The sequence below is a fragment of the Microtus pennsylvanicus genome, chromosome 7 (assembly GCF_037038515.1).
Source record: "Microtus pennsylvanicus isolate mMicPen1 chromosome 7, mMicPen1.hap1, whole genome shotgun sequence".
Taxonomy (NCBI): Eukaryota; Metazoa; Chordata; class Mammalia; order Rodentia; family Cricetidae; genus Microtus; species Microtus pennsylvanicus.
In genome coordinates, this window is record NC_134585.1 from 102,421,627 (window position 1) to 102,436,407 (window position 14,781).

Sequence of the window (14,781 nt, forward strand, 5' to 3'; positions counted from 1 at the left end):
TTAAAATGATTGTGCTTTGAAAACTTAAGAAACCATGGCTTATTTAATGATGTATTTTTTTTCTCATTAGTCTTTCCTCAAGTCTTAGAAGCATAGTGTCAAGGTGGACAAACCTGGTCACCCGTCAGGTGGACACTTTGGGCTTACATACAGTCTATGTCCACCCACACCAGCCTCCTCTTAGTAAGGCCTGTGCTAAGGTGCTGTTGTCTTTAGAGGGAGCAAAAGATTTAAACTGTCTAAGATGTGTGATACATGAGCAGTAGACCTGAAAAGAATTCCTCTTTTTTTTTTTTGTTTTTTTTTTTTTGTTTGTTTTTTCGAGACAGGGTTTCTCTGTGGTTTTGGAGCCTGTCCTGGAACTAGCTCTTGTAGACCAGGCTGGTCTCGAACTCACAGAGATCCATCTGCCTCTGCCTCTCAAATGCTGGGATTAAAGGCGTGCACCACCACCGCCTGGATCAAAAGAATTTCTCTTTACAGGACAAACAAACAGACCCACTAGAAATTTTCATTAAGATATAGGTCATGGCTATCTACTCCAATGCAAAAATATACAAAAATATTTGAAATTCCACATAATAAAAAGACATGAAATCATAATGAAAGAGATTGTGGTATATTAATTCAATAGTAAACTGAAAACCACAATTATTTACAAATTGCAAATACACATATACCTGTGTTCATACTCTACTATACAAGTGTTCACCTACACCTGTTCAGTTATTATTTTTTTCAGTTACTGTGAGAAATGTTCTTTTGTACTTAGCAATTGAAAAGGAGGAACTGAAATTTTGAGAGCCGCATAGGAAGCCAGACCCTGGGATTAAGGATCAGAATGTTCTCAATCCAGAATAAATCTTCATAATTACTCTAAAGGTGTGCCAAAACCACATCATCTCGACTGCAAATGAACATATTCCATTGCATGTTCATGAATTTTAGAGAAACTTTAAATCATTTTCAGTCCAGTGTACTTTGAACTTGTAAGAAAATAATCATCATATCAGGATGCAAATATAGAAATATGTAATGTCTATTATGTATTTTCACAATTCATTCATCACTTAAATCATCATAATATAAGGGGTTTATTTTATATAGAGACAAATGGCTAAGTACACAGTAATTGAAAAAGTCATTAGTGAATAGTATCCCAAATAGAGAATTTGAAAATGTCATGAGTGTTCATTGTATTTAATACTGTGCCCCCAATGATTCATAGATCTGTGTATGCAGTGGTCTAGCTGAGACCCTGAGTTTACAATGCTTTTTAAAAGATGTACTATCTATATTTGCATACATATGTGCATAGTAATAGATGGGCATGTGTAAACAAAAAACATAAATCATAGTATACAGATTTATTCAGTTATATTCCAAATCCCCAGTGTACCCTTCAATAGAGTCAGGTCTCTGTTCTATTTATGCAATAAAAAGCCTGAAAACAAAACATAAGTTACCAGATACAATGACTGACAGATCAAAAGAATATGTATAGTAATAACTAGCAAAATACATTTGGAAAAGCTTCCATCATGACTTGTGCCTTACTTTTTTTAAAAAAAGACTTTAAAACTTAAAGTTCATCTTTATCAGCATAATCTCTTTTAGAAAACACTTCAGAAGAAGATAATCAGGCAGAATATATGCCTGGGATATTTCTCAGAATTAGTCTTCTTGAACGGGAAGTCGAGAAGTAATTCTCTCTACACTGAAGGACTAAGAATAAAATTTAAGGGTGAAATGGGCTGTCCTTGTCAGAAGAACTGGACACTTGTTTTCAAATCAACCAATCTTCACAAAGCTTCCCTGGCCTTGCGGTCACCTTTGTCTAATCGTCCTCTGGCCCAACAACACAAAACATCACCATTCCACTCACAGAGAAAGAAAGTAGGTCACCCTTTAGAGTCTTGAACTCTGTTTTACAACATGACAACCAGAATCATTAAGCCAGTTGACCTAACAGAACTCATCTTAATGAAACTTGATTGATGTTTACCTGAAAAACATCTGTTTCTAATATTCTTGTTCCGAACACCATGATTCCATTGGTATCAACTATTGATCTCTCACTTCTATCGAGGGGTTTTGTGATTTTCTTCTTACAATCAACAATCATTGTCACAGTTTTCTTCTCCACACTGATCGCCACCCGATGCCACCTGTAAAAAGGAAGTAATTGTGTTATAAGTTTCAAAGGCTCTGGCTGCCAAATCAACAGACTCATTAGAACCTGAGCTCTAAATGTCAACAGTGAGCTGAAATGGTTCAAAAACAGAGGCACACTTATGCCTCAGTGGTTTAGCTAGTGACGGTGTACTGCTTACCGAGGACAGCACCAGGTACTCAAAAGGACACAGGTTCCTAAAATACGGGGATGGATTAGGCATCGGTGCCGATAAGGACATGGCCATCGTCTGCCGCGCTTTGTGTTTTCTGATGAGCACACTTGACGGAGATTGAGATGCATTTGGGTTTCTCTGTGCTTGAATGCTTTCTTCCAAAGTGGAATTCCACAAGAAAAGTCTGCTCTGGCGCTCCCCTGAGACTGGCTGTGAAAGGGTCTGTCTCTTGACTGAATGGCTGCTCCATCTGGAGCACTGAATGTTCTAATTGTAAAACACAATGTGCTACTCTGTCCCGATCTCCATTTATTTCAAGTGTTTTCGTGTTCTTTTTCCACTTTAATTTCAAGACAGTTATAGATCACCACCATGGGCAGGATCCAAAACTGAGACACAATATCTCTCCTTCTTTCCAGGGCTGGCAAGAAGAAGAAACACTGAAAGAAAGCAGAGTCAGCGCATGTGTGGAGTGGGAGGCTCGATTCACTCCGTAGCTACTGCCCCCAGCTAATTCAGGGCGGTGATGACAGGCTTAGAAGGCGGAATGTGGCCAGCCCTTGGAAGTAGGCATGCTCTCCCTGCATCCTCGAAAGGGTTTTATTAACAGTGTCTGGTGCTAACAGAAACTACTAAGTGAAATTCACTTGGATTCCTTAAGCCACTGTGGCTTATATTTTCTTCCAAATGAAAAGTGCTAGATTAATATTCCAGAAGTGTCTAGGAGTAGATCCATAAAATAAAATACCCAGAAACTTTGCAGAGAGTTCCTAAATGTCTGTTTCATGCTGCTTGGCATAGCAAGCACATTTCCATACATACGCAGTCTTTGGTATTTCCACTAGCACAATCAACCAGTGAAGGTTTGAGTAGAGCAAAGAATTATATAAGGAGCCTTGGAGTAACTTCATTCACAGAGAGCAAAATTTACACAAACTTTACGCGAAGAAGCCTGTGCGCTAACTTAAATCATTCCTAGTCTTGAGGGATGTACTTTTCATTAGAAGAAAATAAAAATAATTTCAACGACTAAAATCTGATCTGAACTCTAAGCTCAATTGCCTTTTAATTATTTTAAGCTGTGCTAATGACATGACAAAAATCATAGAATTAGATATAACATTCAATATAATAATACTAGACTAACTCAATTTTGAATTCTTAATTGCTCCTTTTCTCTCATGATATCCATGCCATCAATAAAACACCATTAATTTTTATGATGAAACAAAAGCTGGTGATTTTCAGCTTAACAGAAGTCATCAACTCTCTAGCTTATACTGCTAACTAGTCTGCTCTTTCATGCCTTTGTGACACTAGCAACCATCAAAACATTAATGAAGGAGATACTACTGCATAATAAATATGCAAATCCAATCCCTTGCACCCACGAGAACAGTGGACCTGGCAGCCTTGAATTCCAGCCCCGCTGCTACAATGGCAGAGACACGTGCCATCTGGTGCTTTATTTTATGACTAGCCAGTGTAGCCTAAACCTCTAGCTTATACCAGTGTGAAATGCTGTCTCAAAAAAAAAGAAAGAAAGAAAGAAAGAAAGAAAGAAAGAAAGAAAGAAGAGAAGAGAACAGAAAAGAGAAAAGAAAAGACAAGACAAGACAAGACAAGAAAAGAAAAGAAAAGAAAATAGGTAGATTGTTCCTGGGAACCAAATCCTCAAGATTGTCCTGGGTGGCATTCTCACTGCCACACACACATGCGCCCTCTCATACATCAAAATGCAAAGATTCACCTCTCTCTCTCCCCCCAAACATGCACAGACATACACACCACACATACACATGAATAAATGAAATGAAATGAAAAAGAATCAAATTAAATCTTCATGCTAAAGAAACCCAACTAAGCCGGGTGGTGGTGGCACATGCCTTTAATCCTAGCACTCGGGAGGCAGAGGCAGGCGGATCTCTGTGAGTTCGAGGCCAGCTTGGTCTACAAGAGCTAGTTCCAGGACAGGAACCAAAAAAAAAAAAAAAAGCTACAGAGAAACCCTGTCTCGAAAATTAAAATAAAAAGAAAAGAAACCCAACTAATATTCACAAAGTGTTTATTTCTATTCAATAATTCTGTTCCATAAATATTTGTATTTGAATACAATATTCAAATAAACAAGAGTGGGGGGACTTTTTCTGCAATGTTCATGGCTGCAATACCAGTACCTAGATGAATGATAGTGAAAGAATAGACAGTATATATATATAAAGAGAGACAGTATATATATGGAATGAGTGGTCAGTTGTGAACAATCCATGATTGTTCTTAACCAACTAAAGTATATTTAAATACCAATTATTTTTGCATCCCAATAGTTATTATGCCATTTGACCTGAATAAATCTGCCACATTTTAATAGTCTTAAGAGGAGACCATGAAACTTGTGTACAGTAAATATCTGCTAATAAATTCATGAACTAAAAATGAGTCATGGTCCAGAGATCTAGAGTAAAACCAAATACTACTGACAAAAAACAAAAAGTCAATGAAATGATTCCTTGATATGCTGCTATACTCATAATATGGGGCCTAGCAGCCCAGTCATCACTGAATACTCCTGCAACAGCAGACGGAACAGATGCAGAGACACACAGTCAAACACTTGGGGGACTAGGAACTCCACCTCAGTGGGGGAGGAAAGATTTTTACGACCCAGAGGGATCAAGGACACCAGGAAAACATGGCCCACAAAATCAACTAAGCAGGGCTCATAGTGGTTCACAGAGACTGAGCTGCAACCATGGAGACTACACGGGTCTGCACCTGGTCTTCTGCAAACATGCTGTGCTTCTTTATCTTAGGGTTTTTGTTGAAAGCCTAATAACGGGTGAGGGGGAACCTCTCACTCTTTTGCCTGCTCCTTATTTTCTCCTACTGGGTTGCCTAGTCCAGCCTTGATATGAGGGTATATACCTAGTCTTAGTGTATCTTGTGATGCTGAATTCAGGTGATACCACGGGGGGGGGGGGGGGGGTGCAGATGCCTCATCTGAAGGGAAACAGAGGAACAGTGGTTCTGGGGGAGAGGGGAGGTACAATGGGGATGGAGGAGAGGCTGCAGTTGGGATGTATTATTTGAGAAAAGAACAAATAAATAAATAAAAATAAAAAGAGAAAAATGAATGAATACTGCTACCTATATTTACTCAACATACTATGAAACATACTTTAATATCATAGGGAATATACATACAGTTTCTTCTCTATTTGATAATCACTCAAAATTATTTACTGAGATTTTTCTATTATTTTTAATACTTTTTCAAGCTTAAATCTATTACTATCAAGTTGGATCAAGATTATAGGAAGATATTTTTACCCAGTGAAAAAGACAGAATAAAGTAAAAACATTTCAGTTATATGATGTAATAAGAATATCTTCTACACAACTAGCCATGCATGATCATCCCCAGTTGACAAATCTACAACATAACACCTATACCTAAACTCAGGAATACCATAGAAGAGTGTTAAGATGTTAAGAGTTAGAACCAGAAAATGTGTGATAAGAGAGAGTCTTCTATATATAAGAAGAAATCATATCATACGCATGACATCTTAAAAATACAGTCCCCTAAATAAGACCTTGACAGTGGCAATACCACTTTTGCCATGCCAGTGTGTATGGGAGAATACTCACAAGGTCCAAGTCCTAGACGAATATCTATAGGCAATTAAGAGTTGCTAAGATAGGGAGAGTCAGTCTTATCCAGGAACAAGCCTCGTGATATATGTTCTTTCTTTCCACTATGTTGGTCCCAGGGATTGAATTTAAATGAACAGGCTTGGCTATAAGTACCTTTGTCTACTGAACTATCAGAATGACTGTGGTCTCAGATTCCAATATGAAAGAGGTCTTCCCTCACCTCAGTTCTTAAAGTTGAACCACTGTTTAATTTCCTGTTGTCATCACTACCTTGTTTTTCTCTCAGTCATACAGGTTTTCTTGTTTATCAATATTGTTTTTCAGCCTTTACCTGCAGACTGTAGTCTAGACCAAATTGGGGATTTTATGGCAGTCATTTTGGGTGTTTTCCATCAACAGCCACTAAAAAACACACTTCATAAAGACTGTTGAGTGATTAATGAAAATTTTTAGCATGGCTAACACTCTCTCACTGTATGACTTACTTCCCATCGGCGATGTTAACTGTTGAGAAGAGGGGATAGTCTTCGGGGCTGGGTTTTCCAGTGTGATCCTCAAATAGAAAAACCGGTGATCTTCCCACCTCAACACCAAGTTGCTGAATCCCGTGTTCATTATATATTGATAAAAGGAAAGCTTGAGTCCCTTTTTTGGGTTTTATTGTAAATAGTATTGAAAAATCTTCAGGAAAAACTCCACCTGGAAAGACAAAAATAAATTAGAAAGCTCAGATTTCCAAATTGTTTCCAGCTCACTATTTTCCCTGAACATTTTATATGGACCTGATAACTAAATTCAAACAGGAAACGGTTAAACTAATAGTGTAGTTGTAGAGGGGACCATATGACTATTAAGTTTTCTCTGTATATTCATTCAAGTTAAAACTCAAAGCCATTCATTTAAAGAAAAATGATTATTACAAACTGAGCCCATAGTCAGACAACAAGATCGTGCCAGCAGTACAATTTCAAACATAGCAGAGCACCCATTTAAATTTTTTATTTAACATTTATGTTTAAACTACGTGTATGTGAGCGGAGAGGGAAAGTGCACATGAGTTCAGCAGGCTGCGAACTGCCCTGTTGTAGATACTGGAACAGAATCCTCATCCTCTACAAGAGTGTGCACTCCTAGACACCGAGTCGCTCTCCAGTCCCTGTTTTTGATGTATGTCTCTGTGTGTGGAACTATAACAGAAGGTGTTCATGGAGACCAGAGACATCAGATTATTTGGAACTGGAGAGTCATTCATCGTGGATCCCCTGACAAGAGTGTTGGGAACAAAAGTCCCCTCCTCTGCAAGAACAGTAAGGGCTCTATTAACAGCAGAGGAATCTCTCCAGTCCCCCGAAACAATCCTCCGACATTTATTTAACCACTACTTTTGACATAAGCCTTGTATTTCTTAGTTTTGTTCAAACTGTTCCCAGACAGGCTCTTTGTAAAAAGGCACTGAAATGAGGTAATAAAGCATTATTTTCATCATCTATGTAAACACTTAGGAAATTTCTGATCACAAAATTCAGTTTCATTAATGAAAAACATGCCACTGAAAATCAGAACTATTGGGTATTAAGGCATATTCTCATTTTTGTTTTGTTTTTCCATGATTTTATCTCAAGTACCTACCTAACTGCCTTACCTATACAGGTGCTTCCCAAAAAATTGCTAAATGTGTCAGTTTGAGGATTGCGTTGAATACAATATATCTCTCTTATACTTGGACTCCTTGTACTATTATTATGGACACATTACATACTGAGTGGTAGGTTTGATTTTTCAAAGTAACAATATATATGAAATATAATCACTATTAATATATATCTATGTGTATGTCATATATATAATTATATATCATATATTATATTCTATAACATAATTTAGGAGAAATTTGTTTCTTCAGTTAAAATGTTATACATTTTCAAAACAGATGTTTTTTTGTGAATTATATCTGAGCCAATATCAAGAACTTTCAAATTAAATCCATTCATTCTTAATTCAATTTCAGGTTGTAGTGCAAAACGATTTTTTAAAGGCATCATGAATTCATATAGGATTCAATTCTAACGATGACAGAGTCCCATTTCTGTTCATGATGGCAGATGCTTATTTGTAAAGATATTATGTTTGCATCTCATCAAAGCATGATTTATGATGGCAAAAAATGTATTTTACAAATACATTCAAATGACTAAAGCTGGTTCAGTAAATGTCACTCAAAATAGAACTTTATGAGTCTGCTAAAAATAGCAGTGAAAGAAAGACATTTCCCGAGTGGGAAATCTTATAAATGTATTCAAAGGGGAACTTACAGGTAGAATGGATGCATATTTTCACACTGCACATATATGCACAAACTACAGAAATGGTAACTAATACAGTATCTCAGTTAAAATGTTGGGTATTGGGCTGGTGAGATGACTTGGTAGGTAAGGAACTTGTTGCCAAGCCTCATGACCTATGTTCAATACTCAGGACTACATGGTGGGAAAAGAAAGCCAACACTTGTAAACTGTCCTTTCTCTCTCTTATATGTAGACACACATACACAAACATGCACACACACACATGTTGTGCAAATTAATGTAGACATGCACATAAATAAAAAATAAATAAAATGTCACTAAAAGCATCCTGGGTCTTATCAGCTCCATTGGCCACAAAATATTCTTGCCATATGGTCTTAGCAAGTTACATAATTTCTCTTAGCTGAGCAAATGATGTAGAACCAAAGAAGGGCTCAAGAATTTAAGGAGCCTACCACCAAAGAGGAGTCAATTAATGCTGACTGATTCTCACATTTTAAAAGTTAATACTAAACAATATTCCACAATAAAAAATGTTTTCAATTTCTCAAGCTATCATAAAAATCCATCAGCCTATCTTTTAAATTATTTGTATCAGTTGAAATATATTGTATGTGTATATATAGAGATATATATTGATCAACTAGAATTTTTAATAAGTTTGATGATTGGACCCAGGATCTCACATATGCTAGTCAAGAACTTTACTTCTAAAGTATATTTCTATCTTCTACTTTGATTTAACGTTAAAGACAATTTAGTTTATTTGGTTTTAATAGTATTATAGAAATCACTAGGATAGAAATAATCATAGAATTAAGATAGAAAAGCTATAAAGCACATTACTTAACAATATGTTTTATAATTAATAGGCTACTAAAATATATAGTTAGGTAATTCAGTCTATTATTGAAGAAGGCCCAAGGTAAATAAACTCAAATTGTCCAGGATCTCATAGTGAAAAAAAGGACATTAAAACATCATGATCTGGGGTAGAAAAATGTTTATACATTTTGCCAAAAAAAAGTGAAAAAAAATATGTATATTTAGGAAAGATGAGACATCACATTAGACATAATTGTACTCACATAGGAATAAGGGATTTGGGGAAAAATTTAAAAAGAAATTGTTTAGTTTGTGCAGTATAAGTTCTGAAAACTTTAGTTTGTTAACAGTACTACATGATATTAATTACATGAAGCAACATTCATCAATACATAATGTACATATCAAATGTGAAGTTTAACAACTTTAAAAATTTATATTTTGAAATATTAATACAGATTTAAGACATGCAAAATGACAATTATTGAAAGTGCCAGTTCCATATTTGATATTTGTATTTATATGGAAGAATATGTGTCTATACTAACCATCATAATTATCACAGATTCAGTCACAACTCTTAAAATGGGTTTTTATATTCACAGATTTTGCCTTCATTAATAAATATTCTATAAAATGGCATAATAGCAATGATTTTAAGAGCTTAAATTTTGTTCAATATTTTTCCAAGCAAAATATATCTTTCAAAAATTTTTTGTTCGAATGGTGATGATGATTCAATGATATTCTATATATTATGACTAATGACTACAATGATATTCAAATATATCATAGGTAGGCATTGCTACCTAACAAAAATACTCTATCCAATACAGTATCTATAAATTGAGCTTAAATATCCACTTCCTTTGATGGTTATGAAGTTGAAGGTCAACATACAAGCTTTTTTTTGCAGAATATTTATATCAGATATTCCAAAGATTGCAATGAGAAATTAAAACAACAGCTTAATTTAAATTAAAAGTATACATTTTCAGATCTTCCAATTTAAAGTCTCGTCTTGGAGCTTTGGAGGACAATATTTTCGTTCTGCAACAATATATTAATCTCTCTCCCTGGCAGAATTCCCCTTTTTTAATAATGACTGCTGAGGTGCGCAGGTCTCCCAGCTGCGTTAATCAGGAAATGCATGTCTTTGTAAATGATGCTCACTAATTTGATTTCTATAAAGGTGACATTATCATTACTATTTTTAAGTATCATTAATGTATAATTTGCAGGAAGTTCTCCTCTCCAAGAGAGAATGTACATGAGATACCTATCACAGTAGCTTCTTATCTGAAATAGTTATTGCTAAAACCATAAGCCAGAACACAAGAGTGCTAACTGGGATAAAACATTCATAGAGATCAGTTCTGCTAACTGGAGTGGAAGAAGATTCCACATGCACACATAATGGTCATTCTCTGTGAAGAAGTGATCAAACACCAAATTAATTAAATTAACTGCCATGACCTTGAGATAATGAGCCTATTATAAAAATATTGTAAACTGTATCTTATTTAGTGTTTATAAAACTGTCCCATTAGTACATTCTTTTCTGTTTTATTTCCTTTTCAAGACTATTGTTTTCCTACTATATATAAAAGATACATAGCTAAATGAAAAAGTAAATGTAATATTACTATTGTTTTAAAAAATTAAAGTGAATTTCAAAATATAATAAGTTGTTAATATGTTAAGAGGTTTTAGCCTTTAACATTTAAGTATAATTATTCATTTTAGTATTTTGAGTTCAATATATTGCTTTTGTTCACCAAAATTTAATGAAAACCAGAAAATATAATGGAAATTGTAATGTGTGCCTAAGATGTGTTTTCAAAATACTTTAGAACAGGGTATGGTGGTACCTTAGGAAGCTAAGAGAGAAAGTTTACCAGCTTGAGGGCAAAGTTAAACTTCAGAGTGAGGCCCTGTGTGGCACACTCCTCACAGAAGAAAGAAAGAAAGAGAGAGAGAGTCAAACAAAGAGAAGTAGGAAGAGGGTAAGGAGTACATCCTTCAAGGAAATTACATTTATTTGTAATATTGAATTCTTTTATCATGTTTTCTGGCTGATTTAAAAACTGATTCATAAAGTGAATACTGAGCTCTTCTGGGAGAGAAAGAATAGACATTATGAAGAATTTAATGCTAATATTTCAGGACAATCCTAAAGCATCAAATGAAGTCTGATCATATATGAGATATTGACCTCATATCATCGTGTATTATCATAATTAAATATAATTGGTCAAATTAAATAACATCTGTGAGACACAGTATACACCTCAGCTAAACAGGACCGAGAACACTAAGCTGAAGGCTAAAAAACTGGTGTGTATAAACTTCAAGAATAATGGGCTGCCTGCTTTGATCATGTCAGAAATTTACATTTCTACACTCAAGGATCTTTTCCTGCATTACCATGATTTCAACATAATTAATACTATAGGATCAAGTCATCTCTCAAAGAAACAGTAAAAGATTTTTTCCAGAACTTTATCAGTAATACATGAAATCTCCCAGGTAAAGTTTTATAAAAATCTCTAATCTCTGAATACTCAGTATTTGTGAGAAGTAACTTAGTTGTGTGTCTCAGTTACTATTTTACTGCTGTGAGGAGACAAATGACCAAGGCAACTTATAACAAAAAACATTAATGCTTCATTTTAGAGAGTTAGTCAATGATTATTATGGAGGGTGGCATGGCCGCAGTAAGACAAACATGAGAGCTTACATCTGACCCACATGTTGGCAGCAGAGACTGTGAAAGTAGGCCTGTTGTAGGCTTTGGAAGTCACAAAGCACACTCTCAGTGATACACCTCCTCTATCAAGACCATATCTCCTCCAACAAGGCCCCACCTCCTAACCCATTTTAAACAGTTCTATATACTAGGGAATAACCATTCATACATATCTATATGACTGTTACATTAACATAATCAAGTGTGAGTAGTAAAGGTTTCCTTCAGTCTCCATCCATGAATATGGAATAGTCATAAAATACTGCCTTCCCATACTGTACTGCACACATAATTATTAAATTTTCAAAATTAAGCATATTTCTGTTCCCAGGCTAAGTTAGTAACTGGTAGTTAGCTATTTTTGATACATTACTGGTGATTACAGTTTCTTTAATTTTTGCTATGTGAAAAATTATATTTCATACTATAGCTGAATATTATATAGCACAATAGAAAGACTAATAAGCTAAGAAAGAATAGAGGAGACAATGACAGCGAGAGGAGCAAAGTAAAATGAACGTACCTGGAAATAGCTGTTTCGTTGGGGCACTGATTTGGGCTTCCTCCGTAACTCTGTATGCAATGTCTGAGTCTTTAGAATTCTTTCTGTTTGTACAAAATCCTGTTGTTTTTGATATTCCCACTGGAGAATTGTGAAAATCTAGTGCTTTTAGTATATCAACTGGAGCAGCTGAAAGATAAGTGGAAAATTTTAGAAAATAAGTGAATACTTTGATATAAAAATACTTTTTGTAGTTTCAGTATTTAATTATTAAATTTCTTATTTGACAACTCTATGTTTATATAACATAATGCATTCAGATTATTCCCTATCACTACCTTCTCTTATGCTCTAATTCGATCAAACCTTCTTCATCTCTACCAGTCCCTTTCTCAGATTTTGTGACCTGTTTAGTTTAACCAGAGCCAACTGTATGACCCTTGTGTTGAACTACCCGCTGGAGCTAGTTGACTAATTGGTTGTTACACAAATGATACCTTCTCCTCTTTCTGAATCTATTGGTATCAAATGCACCCTAACATGCACCTTAAGTGTAATTTTATGAAGTTCCTTATTCTAAGAATTTTAGAATAGTAATATTACGAATTATCTCAAGATAAAATTGTAGCATATATAACTCTCAAACCCCAATAGTTAACATGTCTAAAGAATTTAAAAGTATGCTCGCTATGGCACTATTCATTATAGCAAAATTCTGAAGCAAAGCGGTTCCGCTGTAAGAGGCAAATGAATGACTGACATGTGATACATATAATGGAATTCTATTAGTCATTAAAAACAGTGAACTCCTGATAGAGAAAGTCATCTGACTAGCGCTGTGGGGTGTGGAATATGCTGACCCCATCACAGCATGGCATTCACTACAAGGAATAAACCACAAAGACAAAGACATATATGATTGCTTTGAACTTTTAAAATCCCTGATTCAAAACAAAGCTTTTAATCCTGTGAATCAGTGAATGAATCAAATGGGGTACTGCTTGTTTGCAAACGAACATTAAAGCCAATAATGTCAATATACCTAAGATGTATTGGTTTCTTTCTGTACTCAAAAATAAATAAAAATTTTCCAATTAGTCCATATGCTGACCAATTTGTCATTCAGCATGCCTGATATATAGCCCATAAAATATTTAGTTTTTCACATGATCATCTCATTAGATGCCAAAAAGCTTTTGAGAAAATACAACATCCCTTCATGTTAAAGGTCTTGGAGTGAGCAGGGATACAAGGAACATACCTAAACATAATAAAAGCAATATATAGCAAACCAACAACCAACATCAAACTAAATGGAGAGAAACTCACAGCGATACTACAGAGCTACAGTATTAAAAACAGTCTGGTATCTGCATAAAAACAGACAGAAGGACCAATGAAACTGAATTGAAGTCCCAGATATTAATCCACACACCTTCAAACACCTGATTTTTCATAAAAAAAAAGCAAACAAAATATCAAAGGAAAAAAGGAAGCATATTTAATTAACACATGGTGCCAGCATAAATGGATATCAACATGTAGAAGAATGAAAATGGATCCATATCTATCACCATGCACAAAACTCAAGTCCAAATGGATCAAAGACTGCAACATAAATCCAGCCATACTGAAGCTCATAGAAGAGAAAGTGGGAAGTATACTTGAAAGCATTGGCACAGGAGACCACTTTCTAAACAGAACCCTAGTAGCACAGACACTGAGAGAAACAATTTTTAAAAATGGGACCTCCTGAAACTGAAAACTTCTGTAAAGCAAAGAACACGATTAACAAGACAAAACGACAGCCTACAGAATGGGAAAAGATCTTCACCAACCCCATATCAGAATAGGTTTGATCTCCAAAATATACAAAGAACTCAAAAAATTGGTCATCAAAAGAACAAATAAATAATAATAAATAATCCAAGAAAAATGGAGTACAGACTAAACAGAGAACTCTCAACAGAAGAATTTAAAATGGCTGAAATACACTTAAGAAAATGCTCTACATCCTTAGTCATCAGAGAAATGCAAATCAAAAGAACTCTGAGAATCCGTCTTACAACAGTAAGAATGGCCAAGATCAAAAACACTGATAACAACTTATGTTGGAGAGACTGTGGAGTAAAGGGAACACTCCTGCATTACTGGTGGGGGTTCAAGCTGGTACAGTCCCTTTTTATATCAGTATGGTGATTTCATAGAAAATTAGGAAACAATCTTCCCCAAACACCCAACAATACCAACTTTTGGGCATATATCCAAAGGATGCTCAAACGTGCCACAAGGACATGTGCTCAACTATGTTCATAGCAGCATTGTTTGTCATAGCCAGAACCTGAAAACAACCAAAATGCCCCTCAACCAAAGAATAGATAAGGAAAATGTGGT

General features: G+C 35.2%; 1 protein-coding gene across 3 annotated transcripts in view; it reads right to left on the reverse strand.

Annotated features, from left to right (window-relative positions):
* The window catches only part of Col11a1 (collagen type XI alpha 1 chain), a 165,462-nt gene that overhangs the window by 126,409 nt on the left and 24,272 nt on the right, over window positions 1–14,781 (reverse strand). For all 3 annotated transcript variants that reach the window (XM_075981554.1, XM_075981552.1, XM_075981553.1), the window contains 3 exons: window positions 12,409–12,576; window positions 6,491–6,704; window positions 2,006–2,168 (listed from right to left, as the gene is read on the reverse strand). In XM_075981554.1, coding sequence (XP_075837669.1) covers window positions 2,006–2,168; window positions 6,491–6,704; window positions 12,409–12,576 — 545 coding nt within the window. The remainder of the gene's footprint in view (window positions 1–2,005; window positions 2,169–6,490; window positions 6,705–12,408; window positions 12,577–14,781) is intronic.